The sequence below is a fragment of the Nannobrachium achirus genome (assembly GCF_963921795.1).
Source record: "Nannobrachium achirus genome assembly, chromosome: 9".
Taxonomy (NCBI): Eukaryota; Metazoa; Chordata; class Actinopteri; order Myctophiformes; family Myctophidae; genus Nannobrachium; species Nannobrachium achirus.
The window spans coordinates 23,789,819-23,814,856 of record NC_137818.1 but is presented as its reverse complement, the minus strand read 5'-3'; the positions used below and the strand labels follow the sequence as shown (position 1 = coordinate 23,814,856).

The 25,038-nt window shown below is 43.1% G+C and overlaps 1 protein-coding gene across 1 annotated transcript; it reads right to left on the bottom strand.

The window, feature by feature from the left end:
* Positions 1-61: 61 nt before the first annotated feature.
* arih2 (ariadne homolog 2) lies at positions 62-21,164 on the bottom strand. The gene is made up of 15 exons (XM_080734015.1): positions 21,063-21,164; positions 17,153-17,721; positions 15,375-15,442; positions 14,384-14,456; positions 13,793-13,934; positions 6,259-6,380; positions 5,291-5,400; positions 4,937-5,054; positions 4,775-4,825; positions 4,585-4,606; positions 4,065-4,216; positions 3,499-3,642; positions 2,814-2,882; positions 2,260-2,388; positions 62-1,274 (listed from the first exon to the last, which is right to left on the bottom strand). The coding sequence occupies exons 2-15, from the start codon at positions 17,411-17,413 to the stop codon at positions 1,203-1,205; spliced, it is 1,533 nt and encodes a 510-aa protein (XP_080590141.1). The 5' UTR covers positions 17,414-17,721; positions 21,063-21,164; the 3' UTR covers positions 62-1,202.
* Positions 21,165-25,038: the final 3,874 nt, after the last annotated feature.

Here is a 25,038-nt window from a genome sequence, read left to right as displayed (position 1 = left end):
AGCAATTTTTTTTCCTCTTTTCAGTTTTTTGTTTTAAACGATCTATCTATCAACAGCCATTTCCAAGGAGAAAAAGTAAACACGAGCCAAAACAAAGAGGAAAATGAGAAACAAACAGAGTGGAGGGGATGGATGGAAAGCAAAGGAATTGAATGGCTACAGATATGGGAAGAAGGGAAATTAAAAGTCAAACGTTTATTTTCCATTGAGGGTCATTTGTTAAATGCATTTTGTGTGTGTGTGTGTGTGTGTGTGTGTGGGGTGCGTGTGGGGTGCGTGTGCATGCTTCCTTAATAGGTAGTGATGTAGTGTGTATTCTGTATGTAAAAGGATATGGTTACACTTGTCGTTTCAATGAGTTTTACTTTTAACCACATGAACACTAGTGTCCCCATTCCGGCAATGTCATAATAGGCGAACATTCAACGAAATAGCTGATCAACAAGCTCACAACTCGAGATGCATTGTTAGCCATTTGACGTACAACAAAGTATATAGGGCTTAAATGGTCTGATCACCCAGACTTGGAGATGACACATCTCGGGCCACAAGAAATAAAATAAAAACAAATCAGGTTTTGCTCTCATTGCCATTAGATCTTTGAAACGAGACATGGAACTTCATGGGCTTTCAGACTTAATTGCTAGTTTGAAAGCCACTCCGACCACAATGTACAATCACAGGCAATGTAAAACAACAGAGAGAGAGAGAACTGATATTATTAACCACATTCAACAGGAGAGGCATATACTGTAGCAGGTGTTCATCAGGCAGAGTGTAGATGACACTCGGTGAGGTGTTCTGATCATAATCCAATCTATGTTGAGGTCTGAGAAATCACAGTGAAGCGACAGGTGTACTCCCTATCCGAGGTGACGATGAATGAAAGATGCAAGACAAAAAAAAAACAACTGGAGGGAAGGAGGATAGGAGGTGATGAAGGAGAGGAAAACGTGGAGAGATGCAATCGTGCCATTCTGTGACTGCAGAAAACAATAGCGAAAGAAAAGGAGATGGGGTGTTGAATGAATGCACAAAGAGGAGTGTGTGTAGGTGGGGCCATGGAGGAGCTGTCAACTGAGGTGAGGGATGGAGATGAAGAAAAGAGAGAAGAGTGGAAGGAAGGAATAAAAGGAGGGAGAGCGCAACAAAGAAGGGGAAAAGGAGAAGAGATGCTGGTGCTTTGCAGTGGCGATGGAGCCTCAGGTATCGTGGAAGTCCTTCAGCAGTGTGCGTCTCCTCTGCTCTGCGATGTGCATTTGATTCTCCAGATCCTGATGAAAAGACAAAAAGGCAACCTTCATCACGATTACAATTTACAATTTAGCAGACTCTTAATCCAGAGCAACTTAATAAGCACGATCAGAGGAAATGCTACTAACAAACCCGTTGACACTTGTGTGACTTGACTACTCAAGTTCAAATCAGTTTTTGAGACTTATTATAAATCTTGGGGGTTCTATTCCCTAAGTAGGTCAAATGGTAGAGCAAAGCACCAACTATTGTAGGTTTGGGGGCTCTATTCCCTGCGAAGGTCAATGGTTGGAGTACTCATAGCTCTGGTCCATAGCGTTAGTGGAGTTCTCACTAACGCTATGTTCCTCGACCTCCCGAATCCTTCCGGTAGAATATTTTTCATTTTACCCTCGAAATGTATTTTAATCGTGTGGTGGGGGGGGCTCAAACCGCGTCCACTAAATAGAGTAAGCTTTCAACTGTCCACTGATACCTTTGGTTTGTTGAGGGGCAAAACAGTTTTTGTTATTTTCGGACCAGACGACGGGTCTTTCCGGATTTGCCAAGGATTTGGGATTAGGGAGAACTCCACTAACGCTATGGACCAGAGCTAGTGTACTCACACTTCAGAGGAGTTTGTGTGCACATCTTGTACCTGTATTTAGGCCAGGCGCTGGACATCAAGGAAAGAGTCAAGGAGAAGAAGGTAAAACACCTGCAACGCTGCACCATAAAATTAAAGTTTTGGGAGCTTTAAACCAGTGTGCAGATGTTTTACCTTCTTCTCCTGGAGTACTCACACAGCCAGGGTTGGAGGTTCTATTTATGTGTATCTCAATTTGTGGAGTAATAATGCTGCTCGGGTTGGGGGGTTCCATTTCCTGTGCATCTCAATGGGTGATGGAATACTAATGCTGCTGTGATTGGGGGATTTATTTTCTGTGCATCTCAAATGGTTTGAGTACCAACACTGGCAATGTTGGGGGCTCCTTCCCTGTGTATTTCAAGGCACCAACAACTCACCCCTCTGTCATTAGCGCTCAGTTCTCCCTCTCCTCCTACCACCACTCCTCTCTCGTAGGTATCTGCCCTCTCCACCTTCCACGAGAGGTTCTCTATCTCTGCCTCCAGCTGGGCTTGCTGGTACTCAAACTGGTACACAGAGGTTGAAAAAAGAAAGAAAGAAAACGGTTCAATACAGCTCAATATGTGCATTCGGTTCACTTTTGTATTGAACCGAATATGTTCAACACGAATACATGTATCGTTACACCCCAAATAAAAAAATAGATTCAAATACGATTGCATGGGAGTAAGTCTTGACCAAGTCTTAAATAACAATTACTCACACTGTGCTTTATTGGTGAAAAATAAATTTAAAATGCGTAAAATACAATGACTTCATATGATTGCATCACAAGTTGTTTGCAATGGATTGTCCATTTAGAAGCATCAGATTTCCTCCTTCCTAGTCTTTAGAAGACAAAAACCTACGGTAGTTTTACAAAAAATATTTATAAGAACATTACTTTTCAAAGTACAAAAGACAAGACAAGCTGACAGTGTTTTCTTCTCACCAGTTTCTTGCGTGGGCCTGACTCCATGTAATAGGCATATGGGTAGGTATACTGCAATGTGTAACGACACTAAAAAGGAAGGAAATAGAACATAAAAGTGAATAAAAACATTTGAGTGAGTGAGTGAGTGAGTGAGTGAGTGAGTGAGAATTACTTTGAAATTCACCATTTAAACTCCAGGACCACTTATACTTCTGTTCTGAATGTATACTTATGTACATAGTTTTACTGCCAAAGCTAAGCTAATCGTCTTGTCTGTTCAACGCCAGACAAAACACTTTCTTTTGAGATTTTATAGAAAAGCCATTAGTTCCATCTGTCGTTTAAAAGACAGCCAGTCTTCTAGTGTCGCGAAAAAACTACGGACGCGAATCTCCAGTGCAAAGATAGAGCCAGTGGAATGTGGCTTGCTTTCACCCATGAAGGGACTTCTATTGGCTTTCCTTACGTTGCCATGTTGTAATCCGGTTGTTCTGGATGTAAAATCGGGGCGTTTGAGAATATTTAAGGGCGTGTTATTTTAATTCAGCCGGCAATGCTGGGATCAAATGTACGTCAGGGTTGGCTATTTAGGACGCCGTTATAAATGCCACTTGAACGTTGTCCTACGCAAATATTTGGGGGAAACAAATAAGCTGCTTTTTACACTCCATTGATAAATGATGGCCAGAGAGTCTCTACACACCTTAGCCAGTAGCTTGGCAGCATTCTGCAGGTACTGCCAGTCAATCCAGGTTCCCAGGTTGTTCATTACCCTCTCTTGGATCTTCTCTTGGATCCTCTGATACGTCTGAGCCTCAAGCTGCAGAGACTTGTTATGGTTCTCCCACTGGTGGACAGAAACACACTGGGTGAGGGACGCTGTGCTTTTATGAGGTTTTGGCCTTTGACTGCAGCGACTCGAGGTTCTCCCAATATTAAAGGATTGCAAGTGACTGGGTGTGAGTGAGCGAGAGCGAAATAATGAATGACAAAGAAAGAGAAGGACAGAGAGATAGAGGGAGTGACAGAAAGTGAAAAAGCTGTGGTTCTCTCACTAAAGAGTCAAAAGACAATAATGCGCGTTTGGTACTGTACATATATATTACCATGTCACTACCCTGCTCTCATTGATAATCTATCAAATAAAAAGGCTCAGAAAAGCCCCCAAAATGACGTGGACCGCTTTTTATCAGCTGACAAATCATGATGGATTGTGTCTGCACGCACACACACACGCGCACCCCAAATACAGTATATGGTGATCCTCACCCTCTCGAAGTAGAAGAGATATTTCTTGAGGGCCTCTCTAGCCTGGGCCTGTTGGCTCTGGTTGACGATATCTGGGTTCTCTTTGTAGCGACTGCACTCATAGTACTCACTGCCATGTGTCTTCCAGTCTCCCAGACACATCCAGCAGAAGTCTGAGGGTGGAAGAGACATATCCACAGGACACGGCATCAACAGCAGTTACCAACTCAACCAACAACAAATTGACTACATTCACACGATGGCAGCCGTTTCACATTCACGTCATGATTTGAGAGCAAAGTAACCACTGTGTGAATATGGTCTGCATCAGATGTTTCTTAAAGAGAGCTTAAAATACACTCCAGCATAATGTGTTGACACCTACTGTGTCAACTTTATGAAGAGGTTGTTCACCAAGCTTTAAGCTACAATATAAGATGATAAGACTGTATTTGAAGTTTTAAGTATATATAGCATACAGTAGATGAGTAGAAGTCTGTCTTGTTTGTTCAATATGTTAGCCAAAAGATGAGCTACCTACCGTGTTTGCACTTGGAACATTGCTGAAACAAGAGAAATAATTATTACGTTTTGTTCACTTATCAAACATTTATTTATTGAGTTACATGTGGCACAATGCAAATCACACAAATACTTAACAAATCGTCTTTTCTGTCATTGAAGAGCTTCTGTTTTTTTTAAAGAAAATGATTTTGATTTCTCTGACTCACCATGTGATTGCATCCTCCATTCTTCTCAATGCAGATATTGCACTTAGGACACTGAAGAGAAAAGACAACAAATCATTCAACATTGTACAGTAAGAACACTGTATGAATCATATGTGTATGTTTTTGCATTGTGAGGTTTTGTGTGCATCTGTATATGCATACATCTTTAGTGTGTGCGCTGATGTAGTTAGCCGTTTCCGAGTCATCTGCGCATTTGGTCAGCCATTTACGGATCGTCCCACAGTCTGTAGGTGCGTGGTACATCTGACGACATTTGAAACTGCGGAAAGACATTTGATACATTTCATTATTAGAGTCAACAGTGTGCAGCCACCTTCATTTTGGTACATCAAATTCTGAAATGGCCGTTTAAAGAGGTTTCAGGAATATGTTATGTGGGTGGTGTGCCACCCCACAGCAACAGACATGTTCATAGATGTGTGAGCCTGTGTGGTGTTCAATTCATTTCACATAAATGTATTAATTCATGTGATAGTGTATGTGCATGTATCCTACCAGAAGACTTCCATGCAGCGGCTACACTGCACCCTGCGCGCCCTGGGCTCTTGCACCTGGATGACTATGGGGCAGTCTGCACCGGGGCACAACTGCAACTGGAAGTGACTCTGCAGGAGCGACAAGGAGAGAAAGATCTATGAATGGCTTGATCAGAGACCTAGAGCAGATAAGTGAACGGGTTGATCAGATATATCTAGAATGAGCTGATAAGTGATCAATGAACACTGGAACACTAATCATTTTGCATATACACGCCAACACTAGGGCTGTCCATGTCCTTGACTCGACTGAAAGGGTACATTTTCGATCAGGGCATTGTGATGGCAGCAGGCACTGCCAAACTAGATAACAGATGGCTATTAGGAATGGATGAGTCAGACCAACACTGGTGGCTGTTGCAAAAGGCACAAAATACATGCTAAATAACTGGTTTTCATATACAGCAAATGCTGGCTAACCAGCCTGAGTATAAATACACTGTCAAGTCACTATAACTGAAGGGATGAAGGAATAGCAGACTCATTCCAACACCCTTTATATTCCATTAATATACTTTTTGTTATTGATATGTATTTACAGAGAGCCATTAATGATTCCTTTTCATTTGTGTATTGTATCTGGATAAACAGCATAGCATTGATCATGATAGGGTGTGAAATACAGTCTCAGTTTGGATACACTCATTGATTGTTCATCTTTAATTCTGATCTGAGCATAAACCAGGTTTTATAATTTGATCTGTACTGAACTTAAGGACTGACCGGGGTCTGTGTGTTAAACGCTACTGCCTTTGCCTGTGTGGGCACATGATGGTAGGTACATCATCAAGTCTCTTTGAGACAACTTTCTATTTTCAAATGCCCTGGATTACTGCCTGTTGATTTGAACCTGTTGATATGGATACAGACACGATGTCTATGCAACTACACTCACAGACAGACACACACTTAAGAGAGCTGCTGTACCTCAACGTAGTCTCTGAAGAGGTAGCGTCTGTATTTGTCCTTTAACTCCTCTCCTGGCAGCAGTGGCAGAACAAAGTCCTCTGGCATCTGGAGTGAACAGTCCTGAGCCATGCATGAAATACCTGGACACACAGGCAGCACTGATTAAAACTCTCTCGAGCCATACACAAAATACACAGTTAGGCCAATATTGTCCACCCCAAAAACACACAGGTTGGACCTGTACCAACAGGCTTGAGCATTATTATCTAAACCAGGGGTCTTCCACGTTTTCAGGCCAAGGACCCCTTAGTTGAGAGAGAGATGAAGCAGGGACCCCCCACAACCAGTTCATAGATTCCATATAGTTTCATTGTTTGACAACACAATCATCAGTGTATGTTGGATTCATGTCAATTTGTCTTTTCAGATATTTAACCACTTGAACCGTCAATACTTAATAAACTTGACCTTTCGCTCTGTACATAGTCTGCTCTTTTTTCCCTCACACTTAACCTCTTTGCCGAAAATAGCTGATCTACAAGCTCACAGCGCCTCACGCTGCAAGGCGTTGTGAGCTTGTAGATCTGCTATTGTTGGCTAAAGTTCTCAGAATATGGACTTTAGGGTACAAGTGGTCAATATAAAAAAGGACAAAAAAGGTTTCTATCACACAAAGATTTTAAGGACCCCCTGTAGGACCCCCTGTTGAAAGACCCCTGATCTAGACAGAGTGACAAACAAATACAGAATTCATATATTCATACAGATAAACCAAGTTATCTACAACGCAGAGGTCACTGCTTGACCACAGATAGAGGTAAAAAAGAAAACATCAATAACAAAAATAAAAACGTCAATACACAGACCAAAGGACATGGAAAGCAAACCAATACACACACTCTGTCTCCCTCTCTCACGTACAAACACACACCAACTTCTTCCACACACAGACAATCCAGGACAACTGTATTTTTAGCCATTACAGATCATATTAACAGATAGTGTAGGAGCCAAAAGGGCTTATTTGGAATTTTGGGCACTTGGTTGATTGATTGATTGGTGGAGGCACCCATTGGCACCTCATCTTGTGGGAGTGTCTCTGAAGGTGGCCTCAAGGTGTTACAAAAGACACTTCTCCCATGCTCACCTTCAAGGCTGGTTTTGGTCCATGGAGGTAGGGTGAGCTGGGGGAGTGAAACTTTTGTTGACCGCACTGGAGCACTTTTCATAGCTTTAAATCGCACTTTTATTGTTGCAATTTGCTCACTGTTATTTAATTTCATACACAGATTTGTTGCATAATTTATTTATTGTAATGATTGGTGTCACTGAAACTGAAAATTCTAAAGTAAAGCATTTTAAACTTATGAGCGATTTTGTGGATGTGAGTGTTTTTAGATGCGCGTCATACAGTCCTTTAACCTCCCATGCTTAGCCTACCGGCTCTTTTAACTATTGGGGTTATTAGCAGCCGCAACATAGTCAACAAAAATGTTTCTGAAGCTCTGATCTTGACTTGAACTTGACGTTGAACTCCTGGCTTGTCTCGCTTCAAACAAAGGAAACTGGAATGCGCGTGGCCGCGCACCGCAGCGTAAGGTTGCATTCATTGTCGATTGAAACTTTGATTCATTCTCACCGAGTCTATACGTTACGCACGCATACACAGCCTATACACGCACACACACGCAAACACGCGCGCTAAAAGCGCTCGCTACAGGTCTCCCTATTGTTCCCCGTAGGCAAAGCTGCTTTAGCCTACGGCTTCGGCCGTACGTGCTATTGGTTTGTTATTTTCTGTGCATGGACGGGTTCGGCCCGCATTTCAAAGCCCGGTTGGGTTGGCCCGGGAGTGCCGTCTCTGAAAGCTAAGAGATATACAGGTGCATAAATACCCATCGTCCCTCTGCTGAAGCCATAGAGTTGTTTGGTAGGTTAGTTTCTTTAGGCAGTTTAGTGGGGAATAATAGGCCTACTTACACACATACTATTTAACCGTTTTCTCTATTGATTTACATTTACATTTTACACGCACATACTAGGGCTGTGAACTGCTGTAATTGATTAGGTGCGAACTGCTATTCTTTATTCGTTCTTTGAATGCAAATGGATTCACCAATGCCTGGTTCTAATGCTAATGCTGCACAGAAAAGACAAGCAAAGCCTACTCCCAAAGCACTAGCAAATAAAATGGAACATCTTCAAAATGAAAGAAAAGCTAAGGTTAACAAAATCAAAGCAGGTGTCAAATTAATTAATGAGCTTATGCAAAGTCCTGATAATGCTCAAACCATACAGTCCCATCTTCACAATGTGTCTGCACTGTACGATGAATCAAGTCAGCTTCATGATGCTGTTGTTCCATTGCTTCCTCCGGATGAACAAGAGAAGCAAAACATTTGGTTTTCAGACATACAAAAGCATAAAGATGATTTCATTGAAAGTACAAATAAATGGCTTTCAGATGCAAATGGCCAAATTCAAAGTACAGTGCAGTTATGTGAAGATGCTATCGCTTCTCCTGCTTTATCTCAGCCACACCCAAATTCTGTTGAAACACCTGATGCAGTGAATAACGATAACATGATTTGTGTTTCAGAACACCCTGAGCCTGAGGTGGGAACTGCTTTTGTAGATGATGTTACCCCTCTTGATAGCATTTCGAATGTTGCAGTTAAAGCATCAAAGAAAAGGAACACTGCTGGGAGTAAAGCAGGGTCCGCCGCCTCCTCAACTTTGTCTGCACGCGTCCTTGCAGAAGCAGAAATGGCAGCACTCCTTGCTCGCCAGAAACTACTCGACAAGAAGCACGCTTTGGATGAGGAAGAGGCACAGTTCCGAAAAAGGAAAGAGAAGTTGAACTTGGAAATAGCGGCATCAGCAGCTAAAATAAGCGTCTTAAGGGTCTCCGGCACCTCCCGAGTGTCTGGTAGTACAGCTAGTAAGGCAGATGGGATGAATTCCTACGTTGAGAAACAAAATGTTCTTCACTCATTGGATGCCGAGGCTGAGTCCTTTGTGCCTGTCCCTGTAAAAGAGCCAGTTGGTCAGCCACCGCAACGTTCTTTTAGTGAACAGCAGTCACGTTCACATTTGCTTGATTCTTGGCCTAGGCAGCCAAGTAATTACTCACTGGATGCTGATGCTGAGCCCTTTGTGCCTGTGTCTGTAAGGCAGTCAGTCGCTCAGCCATCTCAACGTGCTTCTAGTGAACATCAGTCACGTTCACATTTGCTTGATGCTAAGCCTAAGAAGCCACGTCCTCATCAATTGGATGCTCGGGTTAAGGTGAATCATGTGGGGCTGCCGTCTCAGCCAGGGCCTGATACCGTTGGGGTGCGACAAAGTGGAACGCACAACACTCCAGCATGTCCTGAGCCGCAGTTGCAGTCGAACCAACCTGCACCAAGGCAAGGCAGCTCTGATCATGGTCAGCTGATAGCCATCTTGGAGAAACAAAACCAGATTACATCTTTGCTTGCTGAACAGCAGTCGTTGTTCTTTCTTCCACGTTGTGACATCCAGATCTTTGATGGTCTGTAAGGCAGTCAGTCGCTCAGCCATCTCAACGTGCTTCTAGTGAACATCAGTCACGTTCACATTTGCTTGATGCTAAGCCTAAGAAGCCACGTCCTCATCAATTGGATGCTCGGGTTAAGGTGAATCATGTGGGGCTGCCGTCTCAGCCAGGGCCTGATACCGTTGGGGTGCGACAAAGTGGAACGCACAACACTCCAGCATGTCCTGAGCCGCAGTTGCAGTCGAACCAACCTGCACCAAGGCAAGGCAGCTCTGATCATGGTCAGCTGATAGCCATCTTGGAGAAACAAAACCAGATTACATCTTTGCTTGCTGAACAGCAGTCGTTGTTCTTTCTTCCACGTTGTGACATCCAGATCTTTGATGGTGATCCTTTAGAGTACCAAACCTTCATGAGAGCCTTTGAGCATTGCATCGAGGAGAAAACTCGCAGTGCTAAGGATTGCTTGTACTTTCTCGAGCAGTATACTAAAGGGCAGCCTAGAGACATGGTTCGAAGCTGTCAGTTCATGTCACCTGAAAGTGGTTATGCCAGAGCCAAATCCTTGCTGCAGGAGTACTTTGGGGACCCACTGAAGATCACCGCTGCTTACATGGACAAGGTTTTCTTGTGGCCACCGTTGAGGCCTGAAGATGTCGTGGGTCTTCAGTCATACAGCTTCTTGCTGCGGGCTTGTTGCAATGCCTTGGGAGAGTTTGATGCCACGCATGAGCTGGATGTCCCTGGTAACATGCAAGCAGTTGTTAGGAAGTTGCCTTATAAGCTCAGGGAGAAGTGGAGAGAGGTCGCCTACAGTTTGCAGGAAAGGTTCCATCGTAGAGCCACCTTTCGTGATATTGTGGCATTCATTGAAGGGCAGGTTAAAATGGCAAGCGACCCACTGTTTGGGGATCTCCAGGAGTCTTCACCTGCAGTACCGAGGAAGGAGGTGAGGCCTGCTAAACCTCACTTTTCAGAAGCCAAAAGTAGCTTCGCTACTACTGTCGCTACAGCAGACACGGACGTTGATGCTGGAGTGAAGAGAGAAAATGTTTCATCTGTTAATTCTTGCCTGCTTTGTGGAGCTGGGCATTCCTTGGACATGTGCCGTCTATTGGAGAGGAAGACGCACACTGAAAAAATGTCCTTCTTAAGAGAGAAAGGGGTGTGCTTTGGTTGTATGTGCATTGGGCACAGAAGCAGGGACTGCCATGAACGCCTTGTGTGCAACGTGTGCAGTATGAGACATCCCACCATGTTGCATGTCTACTCTGGAGACGAAGGTTCAATGCAAGCTGAAGGAGAAACGGGTGCAGCAGATGGAAACGCTTTGATCTCAGTGCAGTCCAGTTGTCTTACTGGGGCCGGAGAGAGCGACTGTTCTCTTGCCATACTTCCCGTTCGGGTGAAGTTGAAGGAAAGTCAGACAACAGTGGTCACGTATGCTTTTCTTGATCCTGGGAGCTCGGCTTCATTCTGCACAGAAGGGCTCATGAACCGGCTGAATATCTCAGGAAGAAGGTCTAACATTCTCCTAAGGACAATGGGTCAGGAGAAGGTGGTCAGCAGTCACGTTGTGATGGATTTGGAGGTAGCCGGTCTGGACACAGATTGTTTCTGTGAGCTACCCGTCCTGTTCACACAGAAGTGTATGCCTGTCCACAAAGGTAACATTCCTAGGCAAGAAGATCTGCGGAGATGGCCGCACCTGGAGCACCTCAAGATCACAGGGATCGACTCGGGGGTGGATCTTCTTATTGGAACCAATGTTCCCCAGGCTTTGGAGCCGTGGGAGGTGGTGAGAAGTGTGGGTGGTGGTCCTTATGCGGTCAGAACAATGTTGGGTTGGACCGTGAATGGCCCCCTGAGGGGAGACTGCACAGCTGAAACTGCTTGTGTTTGTCATGACGTCACCGTCAACCGGATAGCCGTCACAAGATCTGACCAGCTGTGGGAGCAGCAGAAGAAGGCTGATGTCCCTGGATGCGTTAAGCCTGAACAGCGTGCGCTGACCCTCAAAGGGAGATTCAACAATGACAAACCTCTGACAAGGAGAGGGAACTTATCCACCGTGCGCTCCATAAACTCTGCGATGGGATTCCTTGCACCTGTGGTGCCTAATGCAGAGCCGGTTCTACGTTACCTGTACAGAGGTCAGATGGGCTGGGATGATGCCTTACCAGCCAGCGCTGCCCAGGAGTGGGCAGGAGTCTGGCTGCGGGAACTTCATCAGGCCCACTGTGCTTTTGGGATGGGTAAGGGACCGAAACCAATGGAGTTAACAGCTGCAGTGGTGAAGATGTCCTCCATAGGGGCCAGAGTGGAATCTGTATCGAGGTCCGATACGTGGATGTCAGGAACTACGTTCTTTGAGCCTGAGTTGGAGTGGCCAGCACAGTCTGATTTCTCTGGAGCCGTCTCTCCAGAAGATGCGTCTGGGAATGCAGTTCATGAGCGGGCTTACTTGGACATGCCGTTCGTCAGTCACGTCCCTTCTTTGTTCCAGTTGAGAAAGACAGTTGGGTTGTTTCTCAGGTTCAGGAGGTCGCTGGCTTTAGCTTGGAGCAGGAGGCTTCCTGTAAAGTTGGATCTGTTTGGTGAGAGGCTGCACAAGGACATGCAGAACCCCGTAGCATCAAAAAGAAGAAAGGAGATGCAGAATGCCATGGCTTCAGGAGATGAAGGGGCCTTGAAGTCTCACTTGGAGCACCCATGCTCTACAAATCCTTTTTCGCTTGGAGCTCGTGAGCTCTTTGAACTTTTCTCACTCTCTATCGCTCTCTTTATTTTTGCAGACGGAGAGGAGAATATGGATGAAGACAATTAGATAGACAATTATGCATTTGAATGAATTTGCATTGAATTTCTATTCTTGAATTATTGAATCATAATGGTGCTAAGGTTAATGTCTGTCTCCTACATATTAATAAATGTGTAATTAATGCACAGGCTTAATTAGGGGCCGGAATGTAGGAGCCAAAAGGGCTTATTTGGAATTTTGGGCACTTGGTTGATTGATTGATTGGTGGAGGCACCCATTGGCACCTCATCTTGTGGGAGTGTCTCTGAAGGTGGCCTCAAGGTGTTACAAAAGACACTTCTCCCATGCTCACCTTCAAGGCTGGTTTTGGTCCATGGAGGTAGGGTGAGCTGGGGGAGTGAAACTTTTGTTGACCGCACTGGAGCACTTTTCATAGCTTTAAATCGCACTTTTATTGTTGCAATTTGCTCACTGTTATTTAATTTCATACACAGATTTGTTGCATAATTTATTTATTGTAATGATTGGTGTCACTGAAACTGAAAATTCTAAAGTAAAGCATTTTAAACTTATGAGCGATTTTGTGGATGTGAGTGTTTTTAGATGCGCGTCATACAGTCCTTTAACCTCCCATGCTTAGCCTACCGGCTCTTTTAACTATTGGGGTTATTAGCAGCCGCAACAGATAGGACTGAATGTCCCTTTTGCTAAGTTAAGTCTGTAAACTCCAGTGGTCTGCCAACCTGGTGCCAGCTTAAATTAACATCCAGAGGACTTCCCCTGCAGCGTTACCTTCTGGTTGTCGATGTATATATGGCTGTATCTAATGTATCACATTTATATTGACTGACTAATTATCATTTATATGCCATCTATATACTCTCTGTATCACTTAAGGCCATGGTTGTTAATCAGCCCGTGGTATGTGACCCAAGCACCATCCGTGGAATATTGGCTTCCATGCCGCCATGCCCATCTTCAGAGGTGAATGGCATAATGGAATGCTATATTGTAGTGGTGAGCATTTGTTGCCATGGCTTTTGCATTATCAGGTGGTGCCTGTTGGTGTGTTGGTGGGAATAAATACTGTAGTTTTAACTGTGGATTATTTTGGTGGCACCATTTTTCACTCCCTGTTGGTTTCCACTAACCTTATACTAAATGTTTTTATGCATTTAGTCACATCAATGTAGGTTTAATTCTGCCAGTAGGCCACAAAAGTAACTAAACTAACTTGTTTTCACATCGTTTTAAACTTTTTGAACACTCACCCACTCCCATGCCGTCTTTGACAAGTACAGTGCAGTGCTGCTCCCAGCATGCTTTGCAAAAGGAGTGCTGGCAGGGCAGTGCCAGCAGGGCATCCCTCCGTACGATCTGTAGACACACTCCACACTGGAGGGACTGAGGGGCCTAGGACATCAGTGTACACAGATATTACTCGCACGTTGCACATTATACACATACACACACACAAGCACAGGTGATTTCTAAATATAGATGGCCTCAGGAAACCTGGAAACCATACTAAAAGCAGTTGGAATTCATTTTCGTTACCAGACGTCTATTCTGCTCCATATACAGTAGAAGCACCCTGCATCCTTATCATTTTGACAAACATCCTTGTTATCTGACAAACCATATCTCACTACTTAAGGATCAAATCAGAGGAACTGGGAGCCTTTGAAAGATGGAATGTATGGAACCAAAACTGATTCCAGTATTAGATTGTCGTTATAAATATAGCTGCTGGGTTTTAAAATACTTGAATAAGGTACATTTTCTTGTATGAAGCATGTCAAATTAATGCATATGTGAATATTTGCATTTTTCATAAAACATGTCTCACACACGTTACTCACAGTGACAGGTCTGCAGGTGCTGCTGGGCTGAACCGAGGCGTCCGACAACAGCAGAGAAGAGTTGGACTTCCATCTATTGGACCAGAGTACAGTAAAATGTTAAATGGTGTATTTATATAGCGCCTTTTTCCAAGGTGTTTTACAATGTGCATTACACTCACACATTCACACACAGACGGTGTGAATGTGTGCAAGGCCATGCAAGGCACCAGCCTACTCATCCAGAGCAGTTAGGGGTTCAGTGTCTTGCTGAAGGACACTTCAACTAAGTCAAAAGGATCAAACTGGGAACCTTATGATTCCCAAACGGCCTCTCTACCTCCTGGAGCCTCCCTGTCAGGTTAGAAAGTTGAGAGAGAGAGAGAGAGAGAGAGAGAGAGAGAGAGATCTGTTGCTAGATCAGCGGCTGTCATCGCCACCAACATTCCCCGTTTCTTGCGTCCAACAGCAGCTGTATTTTCTCTCAGTCTCCCGCTGCTGTTCCATACCAGTAGTGATCCAGAGAAATATCAAACATTTTTGAAAAGAGTCGGGCTGGCCCCAATCGTGCTGCGAGCCACTTGGCTGGGCTCAGATTAGATCTGTGAGCCCTCACACTAGACAAAATGTATGCCTGATAATCTGGCCAGTTTCAGATGAATGTATGTAATTAAATGCCCTGATTGTCTGCTAGTGTGTGGCCAGCTTAAAGCTCTACGTCCTCCCAGTGAGGGCTCCTCACTGGTAGGTGAGTCAGTAGGATACAACAGTGACAACACAGAAGTGTGGGGGGAGGAATCTATTAGCATAATTACTAAATCGGGGAGAAAGACGGTTAAAAAGCAAAACAATTAAATAAAAAGCTGAACTGCGTGCATGTTTGTCTTTCCTTGTACTTCAGTGTGGGAGTGCCACTTGTGTTTCCATGCGAGTCTATACTGTATGTGCATGTGTATGAGAGATGCATAAGAAGGTCATACAAAACTGAAAACTAGTTACGGTATTTTATTACCTGTCCAGTATTTGTGACACTTGCCAGTGAAAATGCACAAGGACCAGTTTGGCTACCGCTGGTAGAACCTGTAGGAGGGAAGGGAACAGACAGACTGAATTAATTAAACAAAAGTCTGTGTGCTGCTTTATAATAGCTGACATTATACTTATACAAAAATTATACTTAAATAATAATTTATACTTTGAGTGTGGGGTTGTGTTCCGTAAATAGCTGATCAACAAGCTTACAACAGGTTGCAGCCGCAAGCTTGTAGATCTGCCATTTTCAGGGGGATAGTCGTGCAACAGAGCATAAATTAAGCATATAATTACTTGTCCCCCAATCTTCAGTTTGCCTTTAATGCATTTACTCTTAACTACAACCGGGCTAAGACACTGATATGGAGGAAATGCTATATGATCCTAACGCCAGACTTACAGAAAGATGCTACATGATAGATGCTACATGATATGTTACAGAGGTCTCCTAAGGGCATATACAGAATAGTAATCATTTTCTTGTATGTCAAGTCAAGATGAAATAAATAGGCTGGCCCCGAACGCTTAGGTATTTGGATACTTGCTTAGCAGGAAATCACTTGTCTGTGTAAAACCAGGAAGTTGTATTGTAGTTGATAAACCATGCATGTAAAAAAAAAGAAAAGAAAAAAAAAAGAAAAACATCACCATTTCCGGTTTGACGTAGCACTGTCATAGACATAGCGATCTGCATAATACTTTTCCTACAAAACTACTTCATAAGAACATGTTAGTATAACCAACCAAGATTCACTGATGTTAAAAATACTAGTTTGCCATGATCTACAATACACAATACAACTTTCAAGAATTGGGAATAACCTGGTTTTATTCAGTACAGGTTTCAGCTGTGGTCTTAAGGTTACAAAAAATTATAAAAACCTGTACTACTATACTAAAGTGTCTTTAATTTCTCTACTAACTCCCAACTAGTGAGTTTGAAGCTCTGACCTCCAGTGACTAATTATCTTCTACTGATTTGATTGACTGCTGTGGTCATTATACAGTGATGCTGTAGGGACCCAGAGGCAGTAATGAATCATATTATCACGTTACCTAGCATACTGAGCCGGCCATACGCATTAAGCACTCAAGCCTATCCCAATCAAAGACCCTACATAGTGCTTCTTTGTGTATCTGATTGAGTCTACTGAGAACACATTAACCTCTCATTTGAAGACGTACAAGGTTCAGTTTGAGCGAGCCTCATCTGTGGGTAGTGGTTATACCATGTGAATGAACGTTAACCTACATCTGTTGTGGGCATACAGGTTAACCTATATTTGCTATTGCACAGTGCCACATACAACCACAGACATGCATGATGTGAATAACGTCAGCCTATTTTAAGATTTTCCATTGTCTGCACTCAGTCCCTAAGCTGTAACTTACATCTAAATAACTCTTGACGGAAACAGACCAATATTTCCCATCTGATCCCAAATCATATAAAAACTCTCCATTTCATGCAGACTTACAAATCAATCTTTATTTTTTTTCTCCTTTTTAAAGCATGATGGTGAGGGGTTTCGTTCATGCAGAATTGATCCCAACAGCTTTGATTGTGAGTAGACCGACTTTAATGAGAGGAATCAGGGGATGAAAGAAGCCAGGTGTCCCCTCTTATAAGGAATAGCTTACAGAACTAGTAAAGGTAGCATCGCATCAACAACTTTCTGTTACATTTAACTCACACATTACACTTTTGTTACTTTTGATGTTATTATTTTATGTCAAGTAAAACCCCCACCCTCTCACCTTGAGTGCAGCGGCTACGTTATCAACCTCCTCTGCCAGAACCCTTTGGCTCTCCCTGTAGGTGAGGCAGGTGAACAGATACTCCTCTGGGTCGAAGGAATCTGCCCCCTGCTGCTCCACGTCACCTGCCACTCCATCATAGTAGTCTGCGATGTCTCCCTGGTCCTCCTCTTCCTCTCCATCATCATCCTCTTCCTCAGAGTTCACCCCAAAGTCTTCCTCATTACTGTCCGACGCCTGGCTGTTCATGTCCACCGACATCCGGACGACCTGATTGATGGACTCCGGACAGGTAGGCGGGGCTTGTCTACCTGTCAGGACTCTGTGATTGACTGAAAGCGCTTCTTGGGGCTCCACCCTCTGCCTTCAAGCCACGTCTGCCACCCAAAGTCACCCCTCTCTTCCTGTCTGAGGCGCGCAGCCAGCGCACTCAGCAGCAGCGAAAAAAGCAGAAGAAGTCACACTCCCCGTCACTCATTTGGAAATCTAGCCACAGGGGGCAGGATCTAAGACCAGAGAAATAGACTGGAAAGAAGAGAGAAGAGGAAGCGAGGAGGATGGCTGAAGGACTGTGAGGAGAGAGAAAAAAAAAGAGGGAGAAAAGATGGAAAAGAGGGAGAAATATAAGGAATTAATCTCAACAACTAGTCAAAGAAAGTGTAACACAATTCCTTTACAAGATTTGGGCCACAAAAAATATTAGATTGTTGGGAGCATAGCTCCATCCTTGGGGGATTCCATAAAATGAAAACATTTGGGAAGACCAATGTCAAGTTCACAGTCACACAATGTTCTACTCAATTATATGTTATGATCATAAATTACTATTATTCTGTTGCCGTGTTCTATCTACAGCTAAACAGAAGAGAGAAATGTTGACAAAAGTTTACTTAGATAAAGAACGTGTTTCCAATTGGTGAGGTGCCGTTTACACAATAAAATTGTAAAACAAGGACTAAATGTTTCACACTCCAGCTCCACTTGCATTTCACTTTATGCAGCTACATTTTGGCTGCCTGGCAGAATCAGTACCAGATCCTGAAGGTCTGATCTTGGTTGTGCATTACTTTTTCATTGGACACTGAATTATTCAGATTGATTAAGGTCCAGTCGCTTGTGCTCTGTGCTCATGTATATCAAAAGCAATGTTTCCAATACCCTGTTTTTAATATACAGTAGGCCTATGCTGTATCTGTCAGCCCATTCTCTCGAGACAGAGTAGTAAAAGGGACAAGTGGGCGGTCCCTTTTCTTGACGATGGCTAGCCAGATTGCTGTCAGCCTGACTCAGCCATGGTGCTGATACGTTTCCCGATTATACTGAATGCACAAATCTTTTTATAACAATTTCTTAGTAAAAGACAATACCATACCTCCAACGAGTATTAACAAGGATAATAATTGGGCCCACGCTCCTTTACTGTATTTGTCACTGTCGCATATACAGTAAAGTATGGCATCTGCATTTAACCCATTTTAAGTAAGTAGCAGTAGCAGTAGCAGGTACAGCGCCTCTGGCAGCAGCTATGGGTTAGTGTCTTGCTCAGAGACACATAGGCCGGGGAGCGAACCAAGGACCTTTAGTTTCCCAGGTGGCCTTTCTACCCACTCTTGGAGCAACCGCCCTTCTGATAACAACTAAAGATTTTCCAGTTAATCCCAGATTATCTCCTTCAGATTAATGTCATTTATGTATGCACGCATCAAAGTCCAAAAATGATCTTACAGAGAGAGGATGCCCGGACGACGGACCCCCCTACAGGGGCCATACCTCTCATCTGGTCGGTTGTGTTTATCTATTCTACCGGCTGTTTTTGCAGCTGTCATCAGCGGTTCCTGTTCTATTCTAAAAACCTAGTTGGCTCAAAATAACTCTGCTGGCCACTTTGCCCTGTTCAATTCAATTAGATTTGGCTGGTAAAACAGTATAAAGTGGCTGATGATCTGGAGGATATACCAGATACTGACCTGTGAACAAAGTAAGGACTAAGGAGTTTCCTAATTTCCTTTGCTGCATAGTAAGCCAGTTACCCTAGTTCTAGGGAATAGACCTTGGATCAAATCCAAGGTCCCTCCCTCCTGCACCGTTGATCAGTTCACAGCTACACCCACCCTGTTCAACATTTCTCTTCTTACTGTTGCTCTCAGCTGTGAACAATTCAAAAAGTCCCCCTCTATCTCCTTTGAGTCTTTTTCCCCCCCAGTCTGTCCCTGTCCATCTGCCCACCAACTCTCTGTCCCCCTATTGGTCAGGTTCCTGTCTTTTGCTAGCTAAACGTGTTCCCTTGCATTGAGTGTCACCAGCTTTAACTCCACTGTAAATAACATGCCATTTGGAAATCTTGTCTCCTTTGCAGTATGTCGCTCTACTGTATACATGTAATGCCACATGTACCTCACGGCTCACACACATTAAATGCCACATGTAACTAACGTATGGCGCACGTGTAGAGGCTTAAGTTAATCCTAGTTTATACTGTATATAAGTATATAAGACTGACTCAGTCTCAGTCTCAGCCTGTGATATGTTCCATAATAGATATGACCCCCAAAAAAGTGCCTCACAGGGGTTGTCTTACAAAGTATAAATTAGCCCGTTTAAAGACTTGCTGAGAGGTCAGACACAAAGTGACCTGCATGCAGTCAGCTTGCTTGACCTGCATGCAGTCAGCTTGCTTGAGGCCGCAAGCTGGAGAGGTTAATGTAAACAAGTGATACCTGGCTGCAAATAAAGCACAGGAAAGAAGCCGTGGGTACAGAGACTGCAGACTTAAAAACACATGACCAGCAAGTTAATAAAGAAATTACATTTTGAAGAAAGAAAGAAAGAAAAAAAAAACGTAGCAAAACACACATTCATTGCCTTTCCAAGTTAAGAGGCTTCTCTCGACCTGCGCTCACAAATCTGTGAGCTCCCGACACCAGATTAGATCAGTTGCCAGAGTGGTGTTCAATTATGACTTTGCAAAATATGCAACTGGATACAATATTCAGAAGCTATGGGGTCTCCGAGGCCACCTACATACGGTACGTAATGCTTGCATTCCGGGCCGTGCTAAAAATAGTCGGTAAAAATCTAGGTGACATACATATTAACCCGGCTAATATGTCATAAGGCGAGACAGCATAGCGGTTGTTGGTCAAAAAGGCAGGTCGTTTTGGAAAGAGGAGCTGAATCGAAGATTCAGACTTATTCTTCTGCTCTCACCAAAGTGCCACTGGCATTCATTCCCGGCGTCTGCCCACAAACTGAAGGCAGCAGTTTATTTTTCTTAGAATGGCTGGCTAACATTAGCAGCGGTTCACCGAAATTGGTGACCCATCGAATACCGTTGACCCCAAAGAGTCGCCGTTTGTCAATGTGTTCCCTTCCCTGTAAATGAATATGTTTATGTTAGTGCGTCGTCGATGTTTACAAGTTACAACAACCAAGTCACAAAATAGGACTGAGTAGATGCGTTTCCTCAGCGTAGGTATTCAGATAAAAATACTTGTTTTAACACTGAGCCAACGCCGAGTAAAAAAAACATGCCTCTGCAGTCACACATTTCGGCGGGTCACTACCTTTGATATAACCGTGTTAGCTTCTTGGCTGGCTCTCTTATTGCCGTTATATATTCAATACAATAGCGAGATGAGTAAAGAAAATTCAAGAGTTCCGAGTTCGGCTTGTTAGGTGGAGACTGGCCGTTTTATGGAGGAAAACAAACCACCTCCATTGTTCCTCCAGCGAATTTTGCCTAAAACACCATCAACCCAGCTTTCCCCCCCGCTGTACCTTCCTCCGCCTCGCATTCAATCTAGTCCGGGGACTAAGATGTAAACAAGGCCCTTCTGGGGCTCAATAGTGAACATTATCACACATTCGTCGATGGTAGCGGTTCCCGTCGCATGAAAGTGCTCATATTTACCTTCCGAGCCGTGCAGGGCCGGCGTGCGTGTGTCAAAGCCAAGTGGTTTTCAGTTCCAGAAGGGTTTACACTGGGCTCTGCTTGGCTAGGCGGAAGGTGGATTGGTACTGGGGTATTTATAAATGACGCCACTTCCGCACATGGATATTCATTGAAGTCCTTGCAGTGTTTGTTATAAGTCATTGGTTCTCAAAGTGGGGGAGGGAGTGAGGGGAGTTCCAGGGGGTCCCCAGCTAAATGATAGTAAAAGGAACCAAATGGATCCTTATGGGTATGTAACTCAGAGAATGTACATAATGGTTAAATTTGTACACGCTCTCAGTTAAATTAACATACTGTAGATTTTACTATATAAATTGGGGTCTCAGCGATAGAAATAATTAAATGGGGTTCCCCACACTGGGGGTCCTTGAAATTAAAATGTTTGGGAATCACAGCTAGAGCCATACAATAACTTCTCTTATGGGGTCCCTAGCATATCTTTTCAAATGGGAGGGTCCGCACACTAATAAGTGTCAATTTGGTGGTCCTTGACATGAAAAGGTTTGAAAAAAGAAAAAGAAAAAAACATAAGATCATGAAATGGTCATTTAGAAGTTAACCACATTCCATGACACTTTGCAAGGTTTTTCACTTAACTTCCTAATGTTGCAAATACAATATGCCTGACTTCTGTTTCCAATTACTAAAGAACTCTCATTTGTCTGTAGTTACAGAGACACATTCTGCTACCCTTGGTGTGAATGATAAGTAATAATTCATACATTTTATTTTAACTCAAAGTGCTTTACTAATTAGAAGGGAAAAAAACTGGTGGTTATCACAAGAGAACTGGTTTAAGTAGTAACAGCTGTGTCACGGCAGCTTGTGTTAAATCCTACTGTCAATACCACTATACTAACAGTACTCTCTCTCTCTCTCTGAGAACACACCTGCAACCTCATCTCTGTCCTTGAAACACTGCAGGAAAGCTCTGCATCACTACACCAAAGTACACCATCCATGTGTAGTCTGACATTAAAATATATCATCATGAGAAAATCACATGATTCACTTTTTTTAACTGTTCATTATTGATAAGCTAAACTGCTAAAGTATAAATGCAAGAATTGTACAAAAACAATACAGCAGAACTTTTGTGTTGCTTTTAACTTTCATTTAAAGTTTCTTGAAAATAGTTTTGATACAAAAACAGTGCCTAAGTTCTAACATGAATTCACCTGTAATTTCCACATACCTGTACATTCTAAAACTTATATGAAGAGCGATACAATGACAGAAAAAGACAAAGTGTGAGGCCACGTGAAAGACTATGTAGCAAGTGATGGAGATGAAACGGAGAACAGAATACAGTAAAAAGAAAAAGAAAACCTCAAGGAAAGTAGCTGGAGAGACCCGACTAGAGTGTATCTGTGTGTTTGTAAGAAAGAGTCATAACATTTATGTGAGAGAAGTGTGACCAGAGAAACAGAGAGTTGTAGTGTGGAGAGGAGTGTGCGTCATCTTGCGATTGTGTTTGTGGGTTTAGTGGGACTGGGAGTACTGTAGGTGTGTAGGTGACAAAGCGTCCATCTGCCCTTTGGGTGTGCGCCATCATCATGGCATGCGGCCATACACAGTTAGCGCCACATACAGTGCAGTTCAGCAGGTTACAATGCACAACAGTAGCATGGCATGATTGTCCTTGTCTTCCCGGCTTTGTCTCCATGGAGAGTTCCCAGTGACCTACATCTGCTACAGACAGGAACTGTAGTGTAGGTATCCAAACTTATTCATGTCACAGAATCTAAAATTTACTGTCAGTTGGCCACAGACCCACATTTCAAATAATTCTCAAATGAAAATACTGAATTCAGTTACAGAAATTGTATCAATGTCATAATTGTACATAATCAGTTAAATAGATTCCTAAACAGGTCAATTGCTAGAAAAGTCACCATTTTAATAGTTTCTAGTTAATTAAACAATTAAAGTTAAACGCCTTGGGGGTCCCTGGAGTCCTGGACCCCACTTTGAAAACCACTGCTGTAGTATACCCTCCTACATCATGGATAGAGATTGTGACCTGTGAAAATGTTGTAGGCTTGATCCTTACTCCATACAGTAGGTGCTCATCAAGCATACAGTAGTTACAGCAGCCTATGTATTAACGGCTAATGGTATTGGCCTGCGAGTGAAAGCTCCTGGGTTCAATCAGTCCCACATACAGTATTACAAATCTGTACTATAGAAATACTTAGGAGAAGTGACATTTCCCCATCTCCTCAACTCCATACAGCGATACGGACAAAATGCACCGGCTTCAAATGCTATCAATCCATTCAAAGGGAATTTGTCATGTGTAATAAGAGCCTTGAATGGTGAGAGTAGCTGGCATACTGTCTACCCGGTAGGTGTTTGTCATTATTCTGTGTGTTGATAATGGCTTTTGCTATTTTATCCCAGCTACTGCTATTGAAAACGAAACTTAAGCTCAGTAGGTGTTTTGTCATCATTCTGTGGCCGAAAATGTCACGTTGTTTTAGCGCTGGTTCAAATCTGGGGAGGGGAGAAAAATTATAATAATGACATTATTTAAATGTACTTTTCTCCGTGGCAAATATATGATAAGGTTATATGAATATGGGCATTGTATGGCTCAACAGTTTAAAGTTTGTTACAGTTGCTATGGCAACCATAACAACGTGATTTCTTTTTGTTTATGTTTCTTTAAATTAATTCCCCTCCAATCCACAAAATGCAGCTTCTGGGTGATTCCCCCACGGGATAAATAAAGGAATCTATCTATCAATCAATCAATCAATCAATCAATCAATCAATCAATCAAGTTTATACAACACAGCTTTTTTTTTTTTGTAATCTTTTTCAAACTTGTTAGAATCTTTTTAGACACTTCTCTTTATACATGAAGGAGCATGGTAGTCTACTGGTTGAGATGCTTGACCTGCAATCCTTCTACTTTTCCGCAGGGCAGAGGTTCAATTCCCAGAAGGGGTTGTGAATGGAACATAATTATTTGAGCACATGGTTTCCACATTCGCTTTTTTTTGCTCAAAGGGGCTTTTCTAAATATATGTTATAAATATTGGTCCATAATACGGTTTTATATAGGTTTTACACTAAACAACCACTCGGATATTCATGATTATTCTGTCCAAAGAAATCACAATTTACAATATTATCGCGATAATCCTATCCTAACATCCATTATCCTGGGGCGGAAAATTAAACATGCTAATTTAATTGTTTTATTGGCTATATAGACTATTCTATATCATCCCTAGCCCATTGGTTCTCAAAGTGGGGTCCGGGGACCCCCAGGGGTCCTTCAGGGAGTTCCAGGGGATCCCCAGCTAAATGATAGTTAGGAACCAAATGGACCCTTATGGGTCTGTAACTCAGAGAGTGTAACTCAGCTAGCCTACACTCTCCGAGTTCAATTAATATTGATTTTACAATAATAAATGGGGTCATAGAGATTAAATGGGGGGTCCGTAGCCTAATGGAAAAGCAAACTAGGGGTCCTTGAAATTAAAATGGTTGGGAAAATCGGCTGAAAAAATCTTCTCTTATGGGGGTCCCCGGCATTACATTGACTCAGTTCCACAGATAGGCTACATGTTGTGAAAACAGCAGATCTACAAGCTTGCTTGCAAAGGCATTGCCATTTTTGAGACGCCATTTTATTATTCTGCTCCAGGATTCTGGCTACCCCCCCCAAATCACATGTGCGAAGTCCGAATATGCAGGTTTTATTTCGATGCACAATCGTCTGTACGACAACCAGAAGTGCCTCAAATAGCCACTTCCTGGTGTGTTTCAGGCAGTTCCCGGAAGTAACCCTGGAATTTTACCACTCCCCTAGACTAATTTTGCGACGCAGAGTTGAATGGTACCAGACTTAGGTCTGTACGACAACAGGAAGTCCCTCAAATAGCCACTTCCTGGTGTGTTTCAGGCAGTTCCCGGAAGTAAC